This window comes from Mustela erminea, chromosome 2 (genome assembly GCF_009829155.1).
Source record: "Mustela erminea isolate mMusErm1 chromosome 2, mMusErm1.Pri, whole genome shotgun sequence".
Taxonomy (NCBI): Eukaryota; Metazoa; Chordata; class Mammalia; order Carnivora; family Mustelidae; genus Mustela; species Mustela erminea.
Genome location: NC_045615.1, coordinates 37666188 through 37680636, shown reverse-complemented (window position 1 = coordinate 37680636; position 14449 = coordinate 37666188). Strand labels below are relative to the sequence as shown.

Genomic DNA, 14449 nt, shown 5'->3' with positions numbered 1-14449 from the left:
TGAAGGTTTATGTGAAATTATCCTTGAAATGAATGGCAACATCTTGGGTATCAGTTACTAAAGTACAATTCAGAGGCAAAGAGCAGTATCCTAGCTATCAGTCACCAGAGCAAAATTTGTAGAGTTCCATGCACCATTACATCACGTGAAACGGTTAAGAAAGCATTGTTTAGTTTTATAGTTTGGACTGCCTCCAGAAAGCTTTTCTTGTCTTTTCCTCCAGCAATTCCCCTAAAGTTTGGTTTCCTTTGTTAGATGTGAGACTTTATTCATTTATAAAGAAAAGTCTGGGCAGCTGGTAAGTTGTCTATGTTTGAAAGTTTGTTAGAAAACAGCTTTATTTGTCTCTTGATTTTTTTTTTTTCTCTCTCCCTCCCTTCCTTCCCCTCTCCGGATTTAGCTTGCAAGACAGCTTTGAATATATCCACCAAGATCCTAATTTGGGAAAACTGAACACAAATCAGAATAATTTGGGTCCTTGTCGTACTGGGAGTAACCTAGGTAAAATCCGCCACGTAACTGGGCTCTCTCTTTCTGAATACCAGTATTGTGGGTGTGTGTTTTGCTTTATTATGAGTTAGTTGTGCTGTTTTTTTTTTTTTTTTTTTGCATTATCTTTAATCTGTGTTTATTTTTGTGTGTGTACTCTGTTTGCCCTCTTGTGTGTGTTTCTGTCTCCAGGTCTGCTGCAGGCATGCAGCAGCAAACTGCTGCAGGGCGTAGCTGAAGGAGGACCGCTCCGGCTCACCCGGAGTGCTTCTTTCTTTGCAGGTTTGTGTGGAATGCTGAGTACAGTGTGACCCACACACACATTAATAATAAATCCTGTGCAGGTTCTTAGAAAAAAAAAATTCCTATTTGGTGCCTCTCTAGAAATCCAAGGGGCTCTTGAGATATTAGTTTCAAATGCAGCCAAGTTTATGGTGTTTTGAAAATTCCACCGAAGAACCTCTTTTGTAAATGTCTTTGCTAATACCCGGTGTAAGCTGATTTTGATCTGAAATGAGCCCTTAGTGTTTCTAAGAGGATTATATTTTCTGATTTCCTGGGCCTCTTCTGCTGCTCTGAACTGTTTCCCTTTCTCATGGTATACCTTTGTCCATTTGTTCACCTGCATCCTTACCTGCACAGAGTTTCTTCAAAAGTCACCCTAATAAGAGCATGGAAGACCTCTCTTTCTTTTTTCTTCCTCGTCTCTCTCTCTCTCTAGCACTTAAGCAGTTTAAACACAGTTTCTAGGTTCTTCACAGGTATAATCATCTCGGTCTCTCTGAGTAGGTAAATTCTGAGATTTAACTGACCTTGCTAGCTAAAGCTATGGAATGTCTGCTGTAGTCTGGCATGATTAACAAGTGTGGGGAATCTTCACTACTAACATGAACGGTTACGTTTATGGCAAATGGTGTTCTTCGTTCTGTTCTTCTTGGTAGCCAGAAGTATGCTAAGTAAGCACATTGAAACTGACACCGTCCCACCTACTTAGAGTGAGGATAAGGTGTTTATATGCTCTTTTTAAAACTGTGAAAATAAACGTGCTTCAAAAATAGCTGGCAAGTATAATAATCAGGCAGGGCACTGGGCTTCTTGTACATTGTAAAGCTTGCTATAGCAACACGTTGTCTACCCCGCAGCTCAGTCACTGTACAGTTTAGGTGAATCTGAAGTCTATAGTACTTTAGTGTGTTTTCTAAAATTCATGCCAGGATATGAGTTTTTCTCAGTAACTACAGTAATGCTGGGAATATATGAAAAAGAAGTGGAGGAAGAAGTATTTGAAAATGGATATGTGGGTTTTTTTTTAATACCTGCCAGGAGAGTGGGTTATAAACAAAGAAACATTTTTTAAATTTACAAAATGGTATTCAAGAATTTCTGTTCCCTCAAGTTGCCTACAGGCACTAATGAAACTGATTATAAAGCATTTTGAAAATACAGTGCTATTTAAGTATTACTGATAATGAGGAAAGGGGCTGAAAGTATCTGCCTGAGAATGTTTGTTCATTGTGTCAACTGCACAAATAGTTTGTTATGGCAGTTTGTTTTAGAAATAAGCATCACTCCAAAAAGTGTTTGTGTTAACAACAGGATAAAAGCAGGTAGTTACTTGACTCTATCTTCTTTTCACTTGTTTTCTACATATTAAATTTTTGCTTTGTGGTTAATCTTTCTATAAACGTAGGCCGGTCATCAGTAGCAATAGCCTACCTAGGAATGTAAAAAGGACTACAGTTGCTTTTGAACAACTCGTTCTTTGGGCATTTCAGTAACATGTTTACCTTTTGCCTTTATCTCAGCACATAGCACTCCGGTTGACATGCCAAGCAGAGGACAGAATGAAGACCGGGACAGTGGCATTGCCAGATCAGGTACTTGTACTTCCCTTCATTGGTTCAGCTGGTAGGGTGAGCTCTCGTCCATGATGGGGAGGTAGGTGGGAAACAGAAGACAGGCCTCATCTTCCAGGTTTTTTTCCCTCTCCACATTCTAAGGTTCTCTCACGTGAACTTTGATATACAGCATCTAAGGGTAATTGTGCAAAATGGACTTGTTTTTTTCTAAACTAATTTTTTCTAAGAGTCTCATAGGAGACTCTTATACTTTGAGAAATTTCTTTTTTTTTTTCAATTTTAATTTTTTAATTTTTTATTAACATATAATGTATTATTAGCCCCAGGGGTACAGGTCTGTGAATCACCAGGTTTACACACTTCACAGTACTTACCATAGCACATACCTTCCCCAATGTAGAAATTTCTTTTTAAAGGGAAGCTTCCTTGAGCTATTGTTACTGGGAGTTTGCCTGCTGATATTGAATGTAAAATCAGAGGAAGAAGGGTGTCTGTAGAGGACGGTCTATCCATGACTGGGGCGGGGCCTGCCAGTCACCCTCTGTCCTGTCCTAGAGTCAGGCTGATGATCTAGATTTTATTTTGGATACCCCTTGCTCTCATTCCTTCAAGCCTTCAGCTTTTCTAATATTGCTTTTAAGATCTCTCAGTTTCTGTTTTTGTACACGATTCTGCTATGATTTTTTATTTGTGGTTTAGATCGGAGGTAGATTCTGTGCTGTAGAAGAAAGGTAGTGAACCAGTGATCTGGAACCAGAGGCCTTGGAGGCGTTTGTGGTTTTGCCTGATGAACATGTCATACATGCCACTTCTGCCTTCCACTAAAGACCAAGGGTACCCTGCTGGTTTTACCCGTGATACGCAGCTCCATCACAGCATAAGCCAGCCGGTCAGTGCTTACATTGGCATACTGGATCCAGGCCTCAGATGCCTTTCTTCCTGGCCTTCCATTCATGTGAGCAGCCAGATCTGAATGTTTTCCTATGAGAGGAACTAGGGACTGACCAGATGTGGGAAGGAAAGACCAGTGTGAGCTTTATACCCGTGGTGGGGTTCAGCAGTTTGTTGATAAAATCCTCTTTATGTTCTTACTGTAGTTAATTCTCTTAGATCTCTTATACCCTCCTTACATTGCTGGAACCAAGGTCCTCATCCTGAAACAGAAGAAGGACTCCAGGTGTTTGAACTGCCTTAGCAGAAGATGTAGAGAAAAAAACATGCTTATTCCTTTTTTCTATAATTTTTAACTTCGTGTCTGAAGAGTTGAGAGTTGGGGAAATTTTTTTAAATCGATTTTATTTTTCAGAACAGATTTAGATTTATAGAAAAACTGGGATGAGTACAGAGAATTCCCATATAACCTACACACAGTTTGCCCTATTAGTAGCATCTTATATTAGTATGGTGAATTTGTTATAGTTCACAAATCAATATTGATGTATTATTATTACCTAAAGTCCATAGTCTTATTTATTTCCTTAGTTTTTATCTAATGTCTTTTTTCTGTTCGAGGAAGATATTATATTTAGTTATCATGTCTCCTTAGGGCTCCTCTCAATTTTTTCAGACTTTATTTTTGATAACCTTGACAGTTTTGAGGGATAGTGTCCAGGTATTTTATAGAATGCTCCCTATTCAAATTTGTTTGATGCTTTTCACATGTTTACTAAGGTTATGGTTTTCTGAAGAAAGATCCCAGAGATAAAGTGCTGTTTCCATCACATCATACCAGGGCACATATGTTTGTCAGGTTTCTCCGCCGTGAAGTTACTCTTTATTTTCCCTTTACTGTAACTTAGGAAGGAATTCACTAGGTATAGTCCACACCTAAGGAGTGGAGAGTTCTGTTCACCTTCCTTGGAGCACGGTATCTGTATCTACATAAAGTATTTGGAATTCTTCTGCGTGAGAGATTGATCTCTTTCCCCTCATCTGTTCATTTTTCGATTCAGTCAGTCAGTAGTGCTGAAGCTGTTCCAGCTTTGGCCATGGAAGCCCTGGAGCTCATTTTGCTGGCTTCTGTGTTTCTCTAATATACCCCTATTGGCATGGTATGGGTATGTGTTTTTAATACTTCTTACTTTCTGACACTATAAGATACTCCAGACTTGTATATTGTCTTATATATCTCCTACCAGTCATAGAATCAGCCATTGCTGAATGGAACCCTGTTCTTTCATTGGAGAATGATATTAGATTCTAAGATCTAGACATTAGATATGCTCGTTGCTACTGGAATGTCATTTTTTTATAGGTCCTGTCAGTTGACAAGCAAAAAATAAAGAGCTCATGCTAACTTTATACATAAATAATAATATTGCTGGGTGTAATATTATATATGTGTATGTTGGGTTAAAACATGAGTTTATACTGATATCTCCATTATCTGTAAGCCATTACCACATGGATCATTCCATGGATGATGGAATTCATTCATGGATCATTCCCCCCCTCGGTTATGTGAAACTCCATACTCCAGCAGTAGGACTCCTGGGTCTCACTGTCTGCCATCTGCTTACTTAAGGGTGTACATTTTAGTATACGTGTGTAGTGGTGTCCGAATTGTTAACCTGTACCCGGGAAGGAAATAACTTTATTAACTAGAGTATAGTGCCATTATTCATTTTCTTTTACCTTTAGTTTTAAAGATGTCTACTCATTTCCAAAGTTACTTAGGTCAGCTTTTTGGGGAAGATTTATTTATTTATTTTAGCAAGAGAGAGCATGGAGCGGGGGGGCAGAGGGAAAGGGAGAGAGGGTTGTTTTTTTTTAATTATTTATAAACATATAATATATTTTTATCCCCAGGGGTACAGATTTGTGAATTGCCAGGTTTACACACTTCACAGCACTCACCATAGCACATACCCTCCCCAATTTCTATAACCCCATAGCAATCCTCAGCAACCCTCCCCCCAGCAACCCTCAGTTTGTTTTGTGAGATTGTGAGATTTTTGGTTTGGGGAGAGAGAGTCTTAAACAGACTCTGGGCTGATCACGGAGCCTGATGCGGGGATTGATTTCACCACCCTGAGATCGTGACCTGAGCTGAAATCAAGAGTCAGATGCTTAATTGAATGTGCCACCCAGGTGCCCTGAGGTCAGCACCTCTGGAAATGGGGGAGTTTTTGTAGCTATATGTGCCAGTCCAGTAGATCTCTGAAATTAGTGTTCACACCATTTCACCATATAAAGGCTTCATGAATTCTGCCCAGAATTCCAATTATTGCAATTCAGGTCTAAAGAATAATTTAAGGTTCTTTTTTTCCCCTCCCCCAGTAGTCCTGTAGAGAAGAAACTTGAGAAAAGCTTTTTTGTTTGTTTGTTTTTAAATCATTGTCTATACAGAGAAACTTGTTCCATGATAAAAAGGAACTTTAAAAGAGAGTTTACAGTTCCCCATCGAAAAGAAACCTGGGGGTCTTTGTCCTATCCCACTAGTGCCTTCCTTATGCATCCTCTCCTGCAGGCAAACCTGAAAGGAGGGAATGGATATAGGAGCTTATTTCACATTCAGCAGCATACTTGTTCAATGCAGAGTATGCTCTGGGAATACAAAGAGCCATAGGGGTTTGAATTCCCAAAGGAGTTTACTCTGTTGTTAGAAAACTGAATTATTTTGGTGGTTTTCACAGTAAGACCAATTTGATACAGTTGAAATTAAGGGAAAGAGTTAGAAGGATAGCACTGATTCCTAACTAGCCAGTTATTAAGCTATATTTGTTTATTTATTGAATAGCAGTTTTTAGTCCCCTGTGTTGTCAGACTTTACCAGAATTTGGATGTTTTTGAGAAGAGTAGAGTATAGCATGTGACCTCAGGAAGAGTTTGTGCAGACCAAGAGTTAAAATCCAGTGTGATAAGTACCACCTCATAAGATATTGTGGGAACAAAGAGGAACAGTAAGTCACTTTGCCTGGGAATTCAGGGTGATGGCCTCATATAAGAGGTAATACTTGAGTGACACCTTGAAGGTAGAAAAGAGCTGTACCAGAGTTTAGGAAAAGAGCATTTCTGAAAATAGTTTGTGCAAGGGTGTAGATCCTTGAGAGTATACTGTTAGGATGTTTGAACAATGGCAGGTCTAGAACGTGGGGTTGGGAATGTCAGCAGGTAAGGCTGGTTATGAAAGGCTAATTTTGAATGGCACCAGTCCCATGATAAAGAGTTTGGATTTAATCTTATAAGCAGGGACAGCTAAGGGATATAACATAATTGGCTCTGTTTTTGAGGTCAAGGTGGTATGTCAAAACTGTGCTCCAGAAAAACCTGGACCAATGTATCTATTACTAAAATACATGAATGGTGATGCTTTCTAATTTCGCAGGGCATGAAGGGGCCTAGGGTTTTTTTTCCCATTAACTTTTTTTCAATATAGTTTTCTGAAACACTGGGGCTTCCTACCACTGTTTATTTGTGTGTACGCATGTGTGTGTGTGTAGCTAGTATAAAATGATTATCTGATTTAGCATAAAATTTTGAAAAACTGTCCATTGGTTTTTTTTTTTTCCTCTTCGCTTTTTTGGAATAGCATCTTTGAAAAATATACAACTTTTCTTTCTAAGTTACTCTTCATTTTAAGTACTCCAGTGCTTTTTTACAAGCTTGTTACACACAGAATAAGAAATAAAGCAACAAGAATATCTAACTTAAAAAAAAAAAAAAAAAAAAAGAGGGGTACCCACATGGCTCAGTCAGTTAGGTGTGTGACTCATGATTTCAGCTCAGGTCATGATCTCATGAGTTGTGAGATCGAGTCATAGACTGTCTATGGAAGGGATACAAGCCTGGACAGATAAGGGAAAATGCATTTTCATTGTATTCTCTTTTGGATATTTTTTAATGTGTGCTTTGCACATATGTTAATCTAGAATATTATTTTTGAGAGGTTATTCTTTTAGTGGTTACCATTAAAAATTTTTAAGTAAGGTCTTGGGAGAAAGGAAGGGTGGGTTTCAGCCATGCTAGGAGGTGGGATTGGCAAGGCTCGGTGACCAACGGGGCACAGGATGTGGAGAAGGCAGGAGGAAACAAGGGTGACTCTTCAGTGTCTAACTCAGGTAAATAAGCAGAGGATAATGGCATTAACTAGTACAGGGAAAATAGGAGGCCAGTCCAGGGAAGTAGATATTCAGACAATTTTTAGTTAGAAGTGTCTGAGTTCTTTAGGTGTGTGAGTAGAAATAGAAAGTAGAAATCTGTAATTTAGAAATAGGAAACTTGGGGAACCTGGGTGGTTCAGTGGGTTAAAGCCTCTGCCCTCAGCTCAGGTCATGATCCCAGGGTCCTGGGATCAAGCCCCACATCGGGCTCTCTGCTCAGCGCAGAGCCTGCTTCCTCCTCTCTCTCTGCCTGCCTCTCTGCCTACTTGTGGTCTCTCTCTGTCAAATAAATAAATAAAATCTTTAAAAAAAAAAAAAAAAGAAATAGGAAACTGGCTCTACAGAGATGGATTGGAGCAGAAGCTAGAATTTGAAAGTCTGAGTACATGAGTAGCGTTTAATGGTTCGAGGGCCAGGATTGAGACCAGAGCCACTGAGCCTTGTTAATCTGTGACCTTAATTCAGGCTTCAGTTCTCTTCTTCATCAGAATGTTCAAATCACTGACAAGAAAAATAATTTCCTCATTCACTGAACAATTGCATTTCCTCTGTTCTTAAAAGTAGAATAAACAGAAGGTCAACATGAGAAAAACTTTGATAATAATGTACTTTTAAATACCTTTTTTTCAAAATTTTTAAATATTTTTTAAGATATTATTTATTTGAAAGAGAACAGGAACTCATGCAAACAGTGGGGAGGGGCAGAGGGAGAGGGAGAAGCAGACTCCCCACTGAGCAGGGAGCCTGACTGTGGAACTCAATTCCAGGACTTTGGATCATAACCCGTGTCTAAGTCAGATGCTTAACTGACTGAGCCACCCAGGTGCCCCTTTATTCAGGTGTTTTAAAATGAACCTTCAGTGTAATCATAGTATTCAAATAGGACATATGTTTTAGCCACTATACAGGTACAGAATGGACCCCATCCAAAATACGGTTTCCGTATCAAAACTGATTACACCACACACATGCCAAGATGATATGAAAATATTTGCCATTCACATAATGATGCTTTCTGGTGAAAGCAGAGTGGGCTTCCCAAGCTGGTCAGCAAAGGACTTGAGAGACAGGGAGAGGAGATGGTCTTGGGGTTTTTTAATGGTGGTTAGGGGTAGGGCCAGGGTAAGGGCTTCCACACATGGCAGAACTGCCCACTGGTTCCAAAGGAGAGGGCCCCCGGGCTTTCTCATCACCTTGTCCAGATTTGAGGCAGAAAGGGAAGGGGGTTGGGGGGAGAACCTGAAAAGGTATCAGCAGTCAAACGTGAAAAAATGGAGTCAAACTGTTGATTGCAACACAGGTCACCATTGAATGATGCAAACTGACATCCCATTTGTATCTGAATTCTTTATTGACTTAACTGCTGCAGTGCTTTGTAAAGAAGGACAAGCGTCCAGGAGGGTTTTGCTCTGTTTGCTGTTGGGCCATAGCATCCTTGACCTTGCACGGGCACATATAGGCGAAGGCTTGAACTCAGCTTATCTGAGTCTTGGCAATACAACTTGTACTCCTCAGGGAACACAAGAGAAAGGGAGGCCTCCAAGGAGCTACTGGGAGGTCATCCCCCATTCACTTCTCTCTCTCCCCTGGGAAGTTGTCATGAAACGTTTCTCATCACCTCCAGGGTTCAGATAAGATTTGGAGCTTTCTGCCCAGCCCACCTGAGACTCGAGGTCTAGTCTTCAGCTGGCTCCCCAGCATCAGGGTCTCGTAAAGATTGTGGGGCAGGCATCTGATCCCTTTTGTGTCAGTATTGTCCTTTGTGGTGTGTGGGGCAAGGATCACTAGGGACTAGCATTTTGCTTTATTCTTCTTTCCACAGTCTGTGTAAGAACCTGTCTCAATTTAAAAATGTCTTGTTCTATCAGTACTGTCAAATCTTTACTTTGAGCTTTGCCTTGCCTTCCGTATATGGAGTTGGCAGTCTGTAATGTAGCTTGGACGGAACTCATTTTTTCATTTCATTATAATTCTCATATTTCAAGTCAGACCTTTGGTATTCTCCTGGAATGGATATGTATCTTCTTCAGTTTCAGAAATTTGCTAACTTCTGCTTTAGCTTTTTCCGTTCTACATTTGCATTCTTATTACCTGTTTGAGAAAAATTAGAATAAAAAAGTAATGCAAATAACAACTCAAACTGTAAAGGGATCTAGGAATAATTCTAAATATATATATATATGTATATATATGATACAGTTATGGAGAGATATAAAAATTTGATTAAAAAAAGATAAATGAAGTAAGTCAATCAGAGAAAGACAATTATCATATGCTCTTATTCATATGTGGAATTTAAGAAAAAGAAAACAGGATCATAGGGTAATAGAGGAGAAAAAAAACAAAAAACAGACGAAAACAGAGAGGGAGATAAACCATAAGAGACTCTTAATCATAGGAAACAAACTGATGATCGCTGGAGGGGAGAAGGGTGGGGGATGGGTGATGGACGTTAAGGAGGGCGTGTGATGTAATGAGCACTGAGTATTATGTAAGACTGATGTGTCATGGGCCTGTACCCCTGAAACCAATAATATATTATAAATTAATTAATTGAAGCTAAATTTAAGAAAATGTTTAAAACAATAAGGTAAAGAAACTATGTCTCAAAGAAAATAAATATGAATAGAGAAAGAGGTGAATTTTCACAAATAAATATAAATTCAGTGTAATTTCAACTAAAACCCCCTGTGAAGCCAGACAAAATAACTCTTATTTATATGGAAGGGCAAAGAACCAAGAGTGTTTTTTTAGACTTCCCAAAAGTCTTTGCAGACACTTCAGTCTTAGATTGCAAATTATGGATTAGAAGACTTAGAAAGATCAAATAATTTGGCAAACAAATGTCAAGAGTGAGCTTATCACAAAGGCTGGGCTAGGGTTTATGTCTAGCTAAGGAATTAAAATTTAAGATGTTTTCAATGAAGTATAAAATCAGTGCTGAAAAGTAATGATCTATCAAACCATGAAAAGATAGGGAGGAAACTTAAAGGCACATCACTAAGTGAAAGAAGCCAATCTGAGAAGGCTACAGTCCTTCATGGTTTCATCTGTACGACATTCTAGAAAAGGTAACGCTGTGGAAACAGTAGAAAAATCAGGGGTCCCTGTCCCCCTGGGGACAGGGCAGGGAGGGATGAATAGTTGGAATACAGAGTATTTTTAGGGAACTGAAACTATTTTGATTGATACTGTAGTAGTGGGTGCATGTCGTTATATATTTGTCCAAACTCAGTACAACACTAAGAGTGAACGCTAAGGTTCTGTGGTCTCTGTGGTGGTCTCTATTCATGGTCTCTATTCATGGTCTCTGGGTGATAATTATGTTTCTGTGTAGATTCATCAGTTGTAACAAGTATACCACTCTGGTGAATGAGGCTGATCACAGGGGAGTAGGGGCTCTATGGAGGGAAATCTCTGGACCTTCCAATCATATTTTTTAGTACTCTAAAAAATAAAGTCTATTTTAAAAAAATTAAGGTGTTTGGAAATCATCACGGTGAGGATATTTTCTTTGTCTTTTCATTGAGGGGAGTTTGTGGGAATTTTATTAAAAGTTGAAGTTCCTGAGATACTTTTAAGGACCCTTTATAGTCTTAAAATTACTCTGTGATTTCTAACTACAATGTATTAACTTTTATTTGCCTACTAATGTATTCGGTTTGTTAAAAATGGCATTCTCAAAAAAAAAAATGGCATTCGCCTATCAGACAATAATCACAGCTCTATTAATTGACCTTGTTAAATGCTTCTATTCTTTTGTTGAGGAATGCAGCTGTTAAACTTTAAGGAACCTTATACTTCTCAAGTGTTTAAATAAGCAAAAACTAAGGGAAGTACTGTCAGTATTACAGTACAAAAGATCATTCCTGTCTTTTGGATGTAGTACCCTCTTTCATGCAGAGAAAGTGTTCAGGTTCAGAGCTACACCACTGCTGTCTACCACCACCATAAAATAAAATAAAAAAAGAATTTTTTAAAATGAAGGTAGGAGGAAAAAGAGAAAATCCAAATGCTGTGTATATAGCTTTGACCACTGGAAACTTTCCTCAAATTCAGACTTGCAATTCCTAGAAATTTGTTTTTCTAATGCTTTGTTTCTGTCATAATTATTGATCGAGACAGATGTCATTGTCCTTCACATAATCGTTGCTCACTCTTCATGCAGCAGTATTTCTTGAACATCTTATGTACCAAGCATTTTTGTAGAATATGGGGATAGATCAGTGATCAAATGGGCATGATCCCTGATCTCATGGAGTTTATATTGAATAAAGGAAGCACAAATCATAGAGAGTGAAATGTAGGTAAGCACTTATCACTGAGGAAAATAAAAGATATGAGATGTTCATGGAAGGCTTCTTCAAGAAGGAGAAATATTCACCTGGCTGGATTGCTGGTGGTAACAGGCTCCATGAAGATCAGAGCACAGAGCATTTCAGGCATGGGAACAGCTAGTGCAGAGACCCAGAGTGGAAACAGGTTTCGGAGCTTTGTGTATAAGGAATAGAGAGAAGACTGGAATATAGTAAGGGGAGAGTGGGGAGGGTGGTGTATGATGAGCTTGGAGAGGAAATAAGGGGCCTCATCACATTAGTATATTTTTTTTGTTGTGATGGGATTGTTTCCAAATACACATAGACTGGTGTCTGTCAAAGCTGCAGAAGATACAGAAGAGTCTAGCCAACCATTCAATGTTAGTAGAACAGATACCTGAATCCACCCCTTTCTCATGAAAGTGACAATGAGTCAGAAGCCAAAAGTAAGCTTGAGAGTTGTTCTTCCACTTGAGAGTTACCAAATGTTTTGCTTCCTAGAGTATGTGACTGACAATGACATACCACAGTATGTTAATGTAAAAATCATATTAAATAATACTAAAATACTTTGATAAGGAAGTGCTGGGTAGCCCTAAACCAGCACTTTAGCGAAGTATTTCATTTGTATACCTTACAAATTTTTATTCAGGATTTTACAATGAAAAAAGGAATATCGTCTCTGTTTTTTTATTAATTTTTTTCCCTTTCCCTTTCATGTGTCTATTACAAGTCCGAGGTTGTTTTCATGATTAACTAATCAGAACTAATAATGTTTTAGTACTCTGAAATGTCTTACTTAGTTTTCCTGCTCCAAGAATTACGAGAGGGAGTCAATAGCCAACATTTATTGTGTAGGGCACTGGGCTAAGTGTATTGATTTGTTTAATCCTCACAGGAACTTTATGAAATAGGTCAGTGTTTCTCAGACTTTTCTTTTGTCTGCAATTCATGCTAATGCATTTTATATTATGATCCAGTAACAAACATCTTTATATATAACAAAAATTTCATCAATTAATATTAGCATTGCAATATACTCTTGTTTTCTTTTCTTTTAAATGTTGGTGTTGGTTCACTAAATAATTCATAACTCACTAGCAGATTGCAGTTCTCATGAAAATCCTGAGGTGTGATGCTTTACTGTCCTCATTTTACCGATGAGAAAGCTGACAGGTTAAGTAAACTGCCCGGGTATTACAGCTGGTGAGTGGCAGAGCCAGGATTTGAATTGGGAGACTGGGTTCTTACTCGGTTTACTAAACTGTGAATTATAGAGCAATACATACAATTTCCAGAATAAATTTAGCCCTCAGAGTCATTTCCATCTTGCTTCTGTGGCAGGGGAAAAGACGTTTATCATACAAGTACTACTACCCCTCAGCCCTGTCCTCCACCTGCCAAGAAGTTGATTTGACCAGCATAAGATAGGAATAGAGACTGGGGACCCTGAAGATTTAGGAATAGGGAATGAAGAGCTTGTGTACCTCATGGAGGACTTTTAGAATTTGGGGATGAGGCACAAATGTCTAGTTGACATTTTTTATTAAGTAATTTTGTGTGGTTTTGAGGAAAAACTCTCTTTTGTCTCCCTTCACAATTCTCAGTGAAATTACCCACCACCAATATTTCAAATATGGATTTGATTTTTGGAGATTTAAGTCAGCTTCAAAGGATGAAACCAGATCAGAACAAAGGCAACCTGTTAGGGTCAGCCACATCTGGGCAATACTTTAGTGAGGAAGTGCCATACATTCACTAAGTATTCATTAATTGCTTTATTAAGTTATCCAGGGAGCTGTCCTGGATACAAGGAGTACATAGATGATTTAGATCTTCCAAACAAATTTGTTATGGATATTGACTAGTTTAGAAGAAAAGCGTCTCAATATACCTCTGGTGTGGAAAGAACCTTGAACCATTTTGCATCTCATTTTGTAGCCTGGCAAGTTCACTGCTATTCACAGAGACTTGAAGCTCTGTGCAGGCAAATATGTGTCTGTCTTGTCCACCACTGCATCCCAGTGGCCTGGCACAACACCTGGAACATTGTACACACTCCAGCATTTGCTTACTGAGAATTGAGTAACAGCCAAGTAACTCTTGTCATGTTTACGAAATCAGGTCAGGGAGTCAGGTTATTTACATCTGCCTATAAAAGTATAAATTAAAATGTAACACTTCATATGGGGAAATGCCCTATCAAGTGATATCCATAAGCATAGTATACTATGTGTGCTCAAATAAATTTCCTTTGTCCTGTGGTTTGCTTCCGAAAACGTTGACCAGCATTCAGTTGGACCTCATTTCCTTTTCCACTGGACTGAGTGACATATCGATGTCTAATTCCTTAGCCTGAGGAAAGTAAAATGAAAAACGTCTGTCACCTTCTTTTATTCTTCCAAACTAGTAGACACCAATCAAGCAGCTCTGATTTGTAAGAATTCCTTTGCCTACCATGAAAGGGACCAATCCCTCCCTGCCTTTTTGAGAAGTCTGGGCTGGTAGGTCAGCTCACACTGAGAGCCCAAGCATAGGCATCTAATACTATTTAGCAGAGAGAAGCAGAGAGAGGCCCTGAGGCAAATAAGCAATCCAAGCAGAAAATATATTTAAGGCTAGAGGATGCTTTTTCACAGCCAAGGGAGTGGTGATGGGTTAGTGGGGAAGCTGGTTGCTGGAG

At 38.9% G+C, this 14449-nt stretch overlaps 1 protein-coding gene across 6 annotated transcripts in view; it reads left to right on the top strand.

Annotated features, from left to right (window-relative positions):
- Positions 1-14449, top strand: part of FNIP2 (folliculin interacting protein 2) — a 132951-nt gene that overhangs the window by 73536 nt on the left and 44966 nt on the right. For 4 of the 6 annotated variants that reach the window (XM_032332661.1, XM_032332663.1, XM_032332660.1 and 1 more), the window contains 3 exons: positions 401-501; positions 682-771; positions 2295-2366. In XM_032332661.1, the coding sequence (XP_032188552.1) occupies positions 401-501; positions 682-771; positions 2295-2366 (263 nt within the window). The remainder of the gene's footprint in view (positions 1-400; positions 502-681; positions 772-2294; positions 2367-14449) is intronic. The other 2 variants (XM_032332664.1, XM_032332662.1) reach the window with 1 other exon arrangement.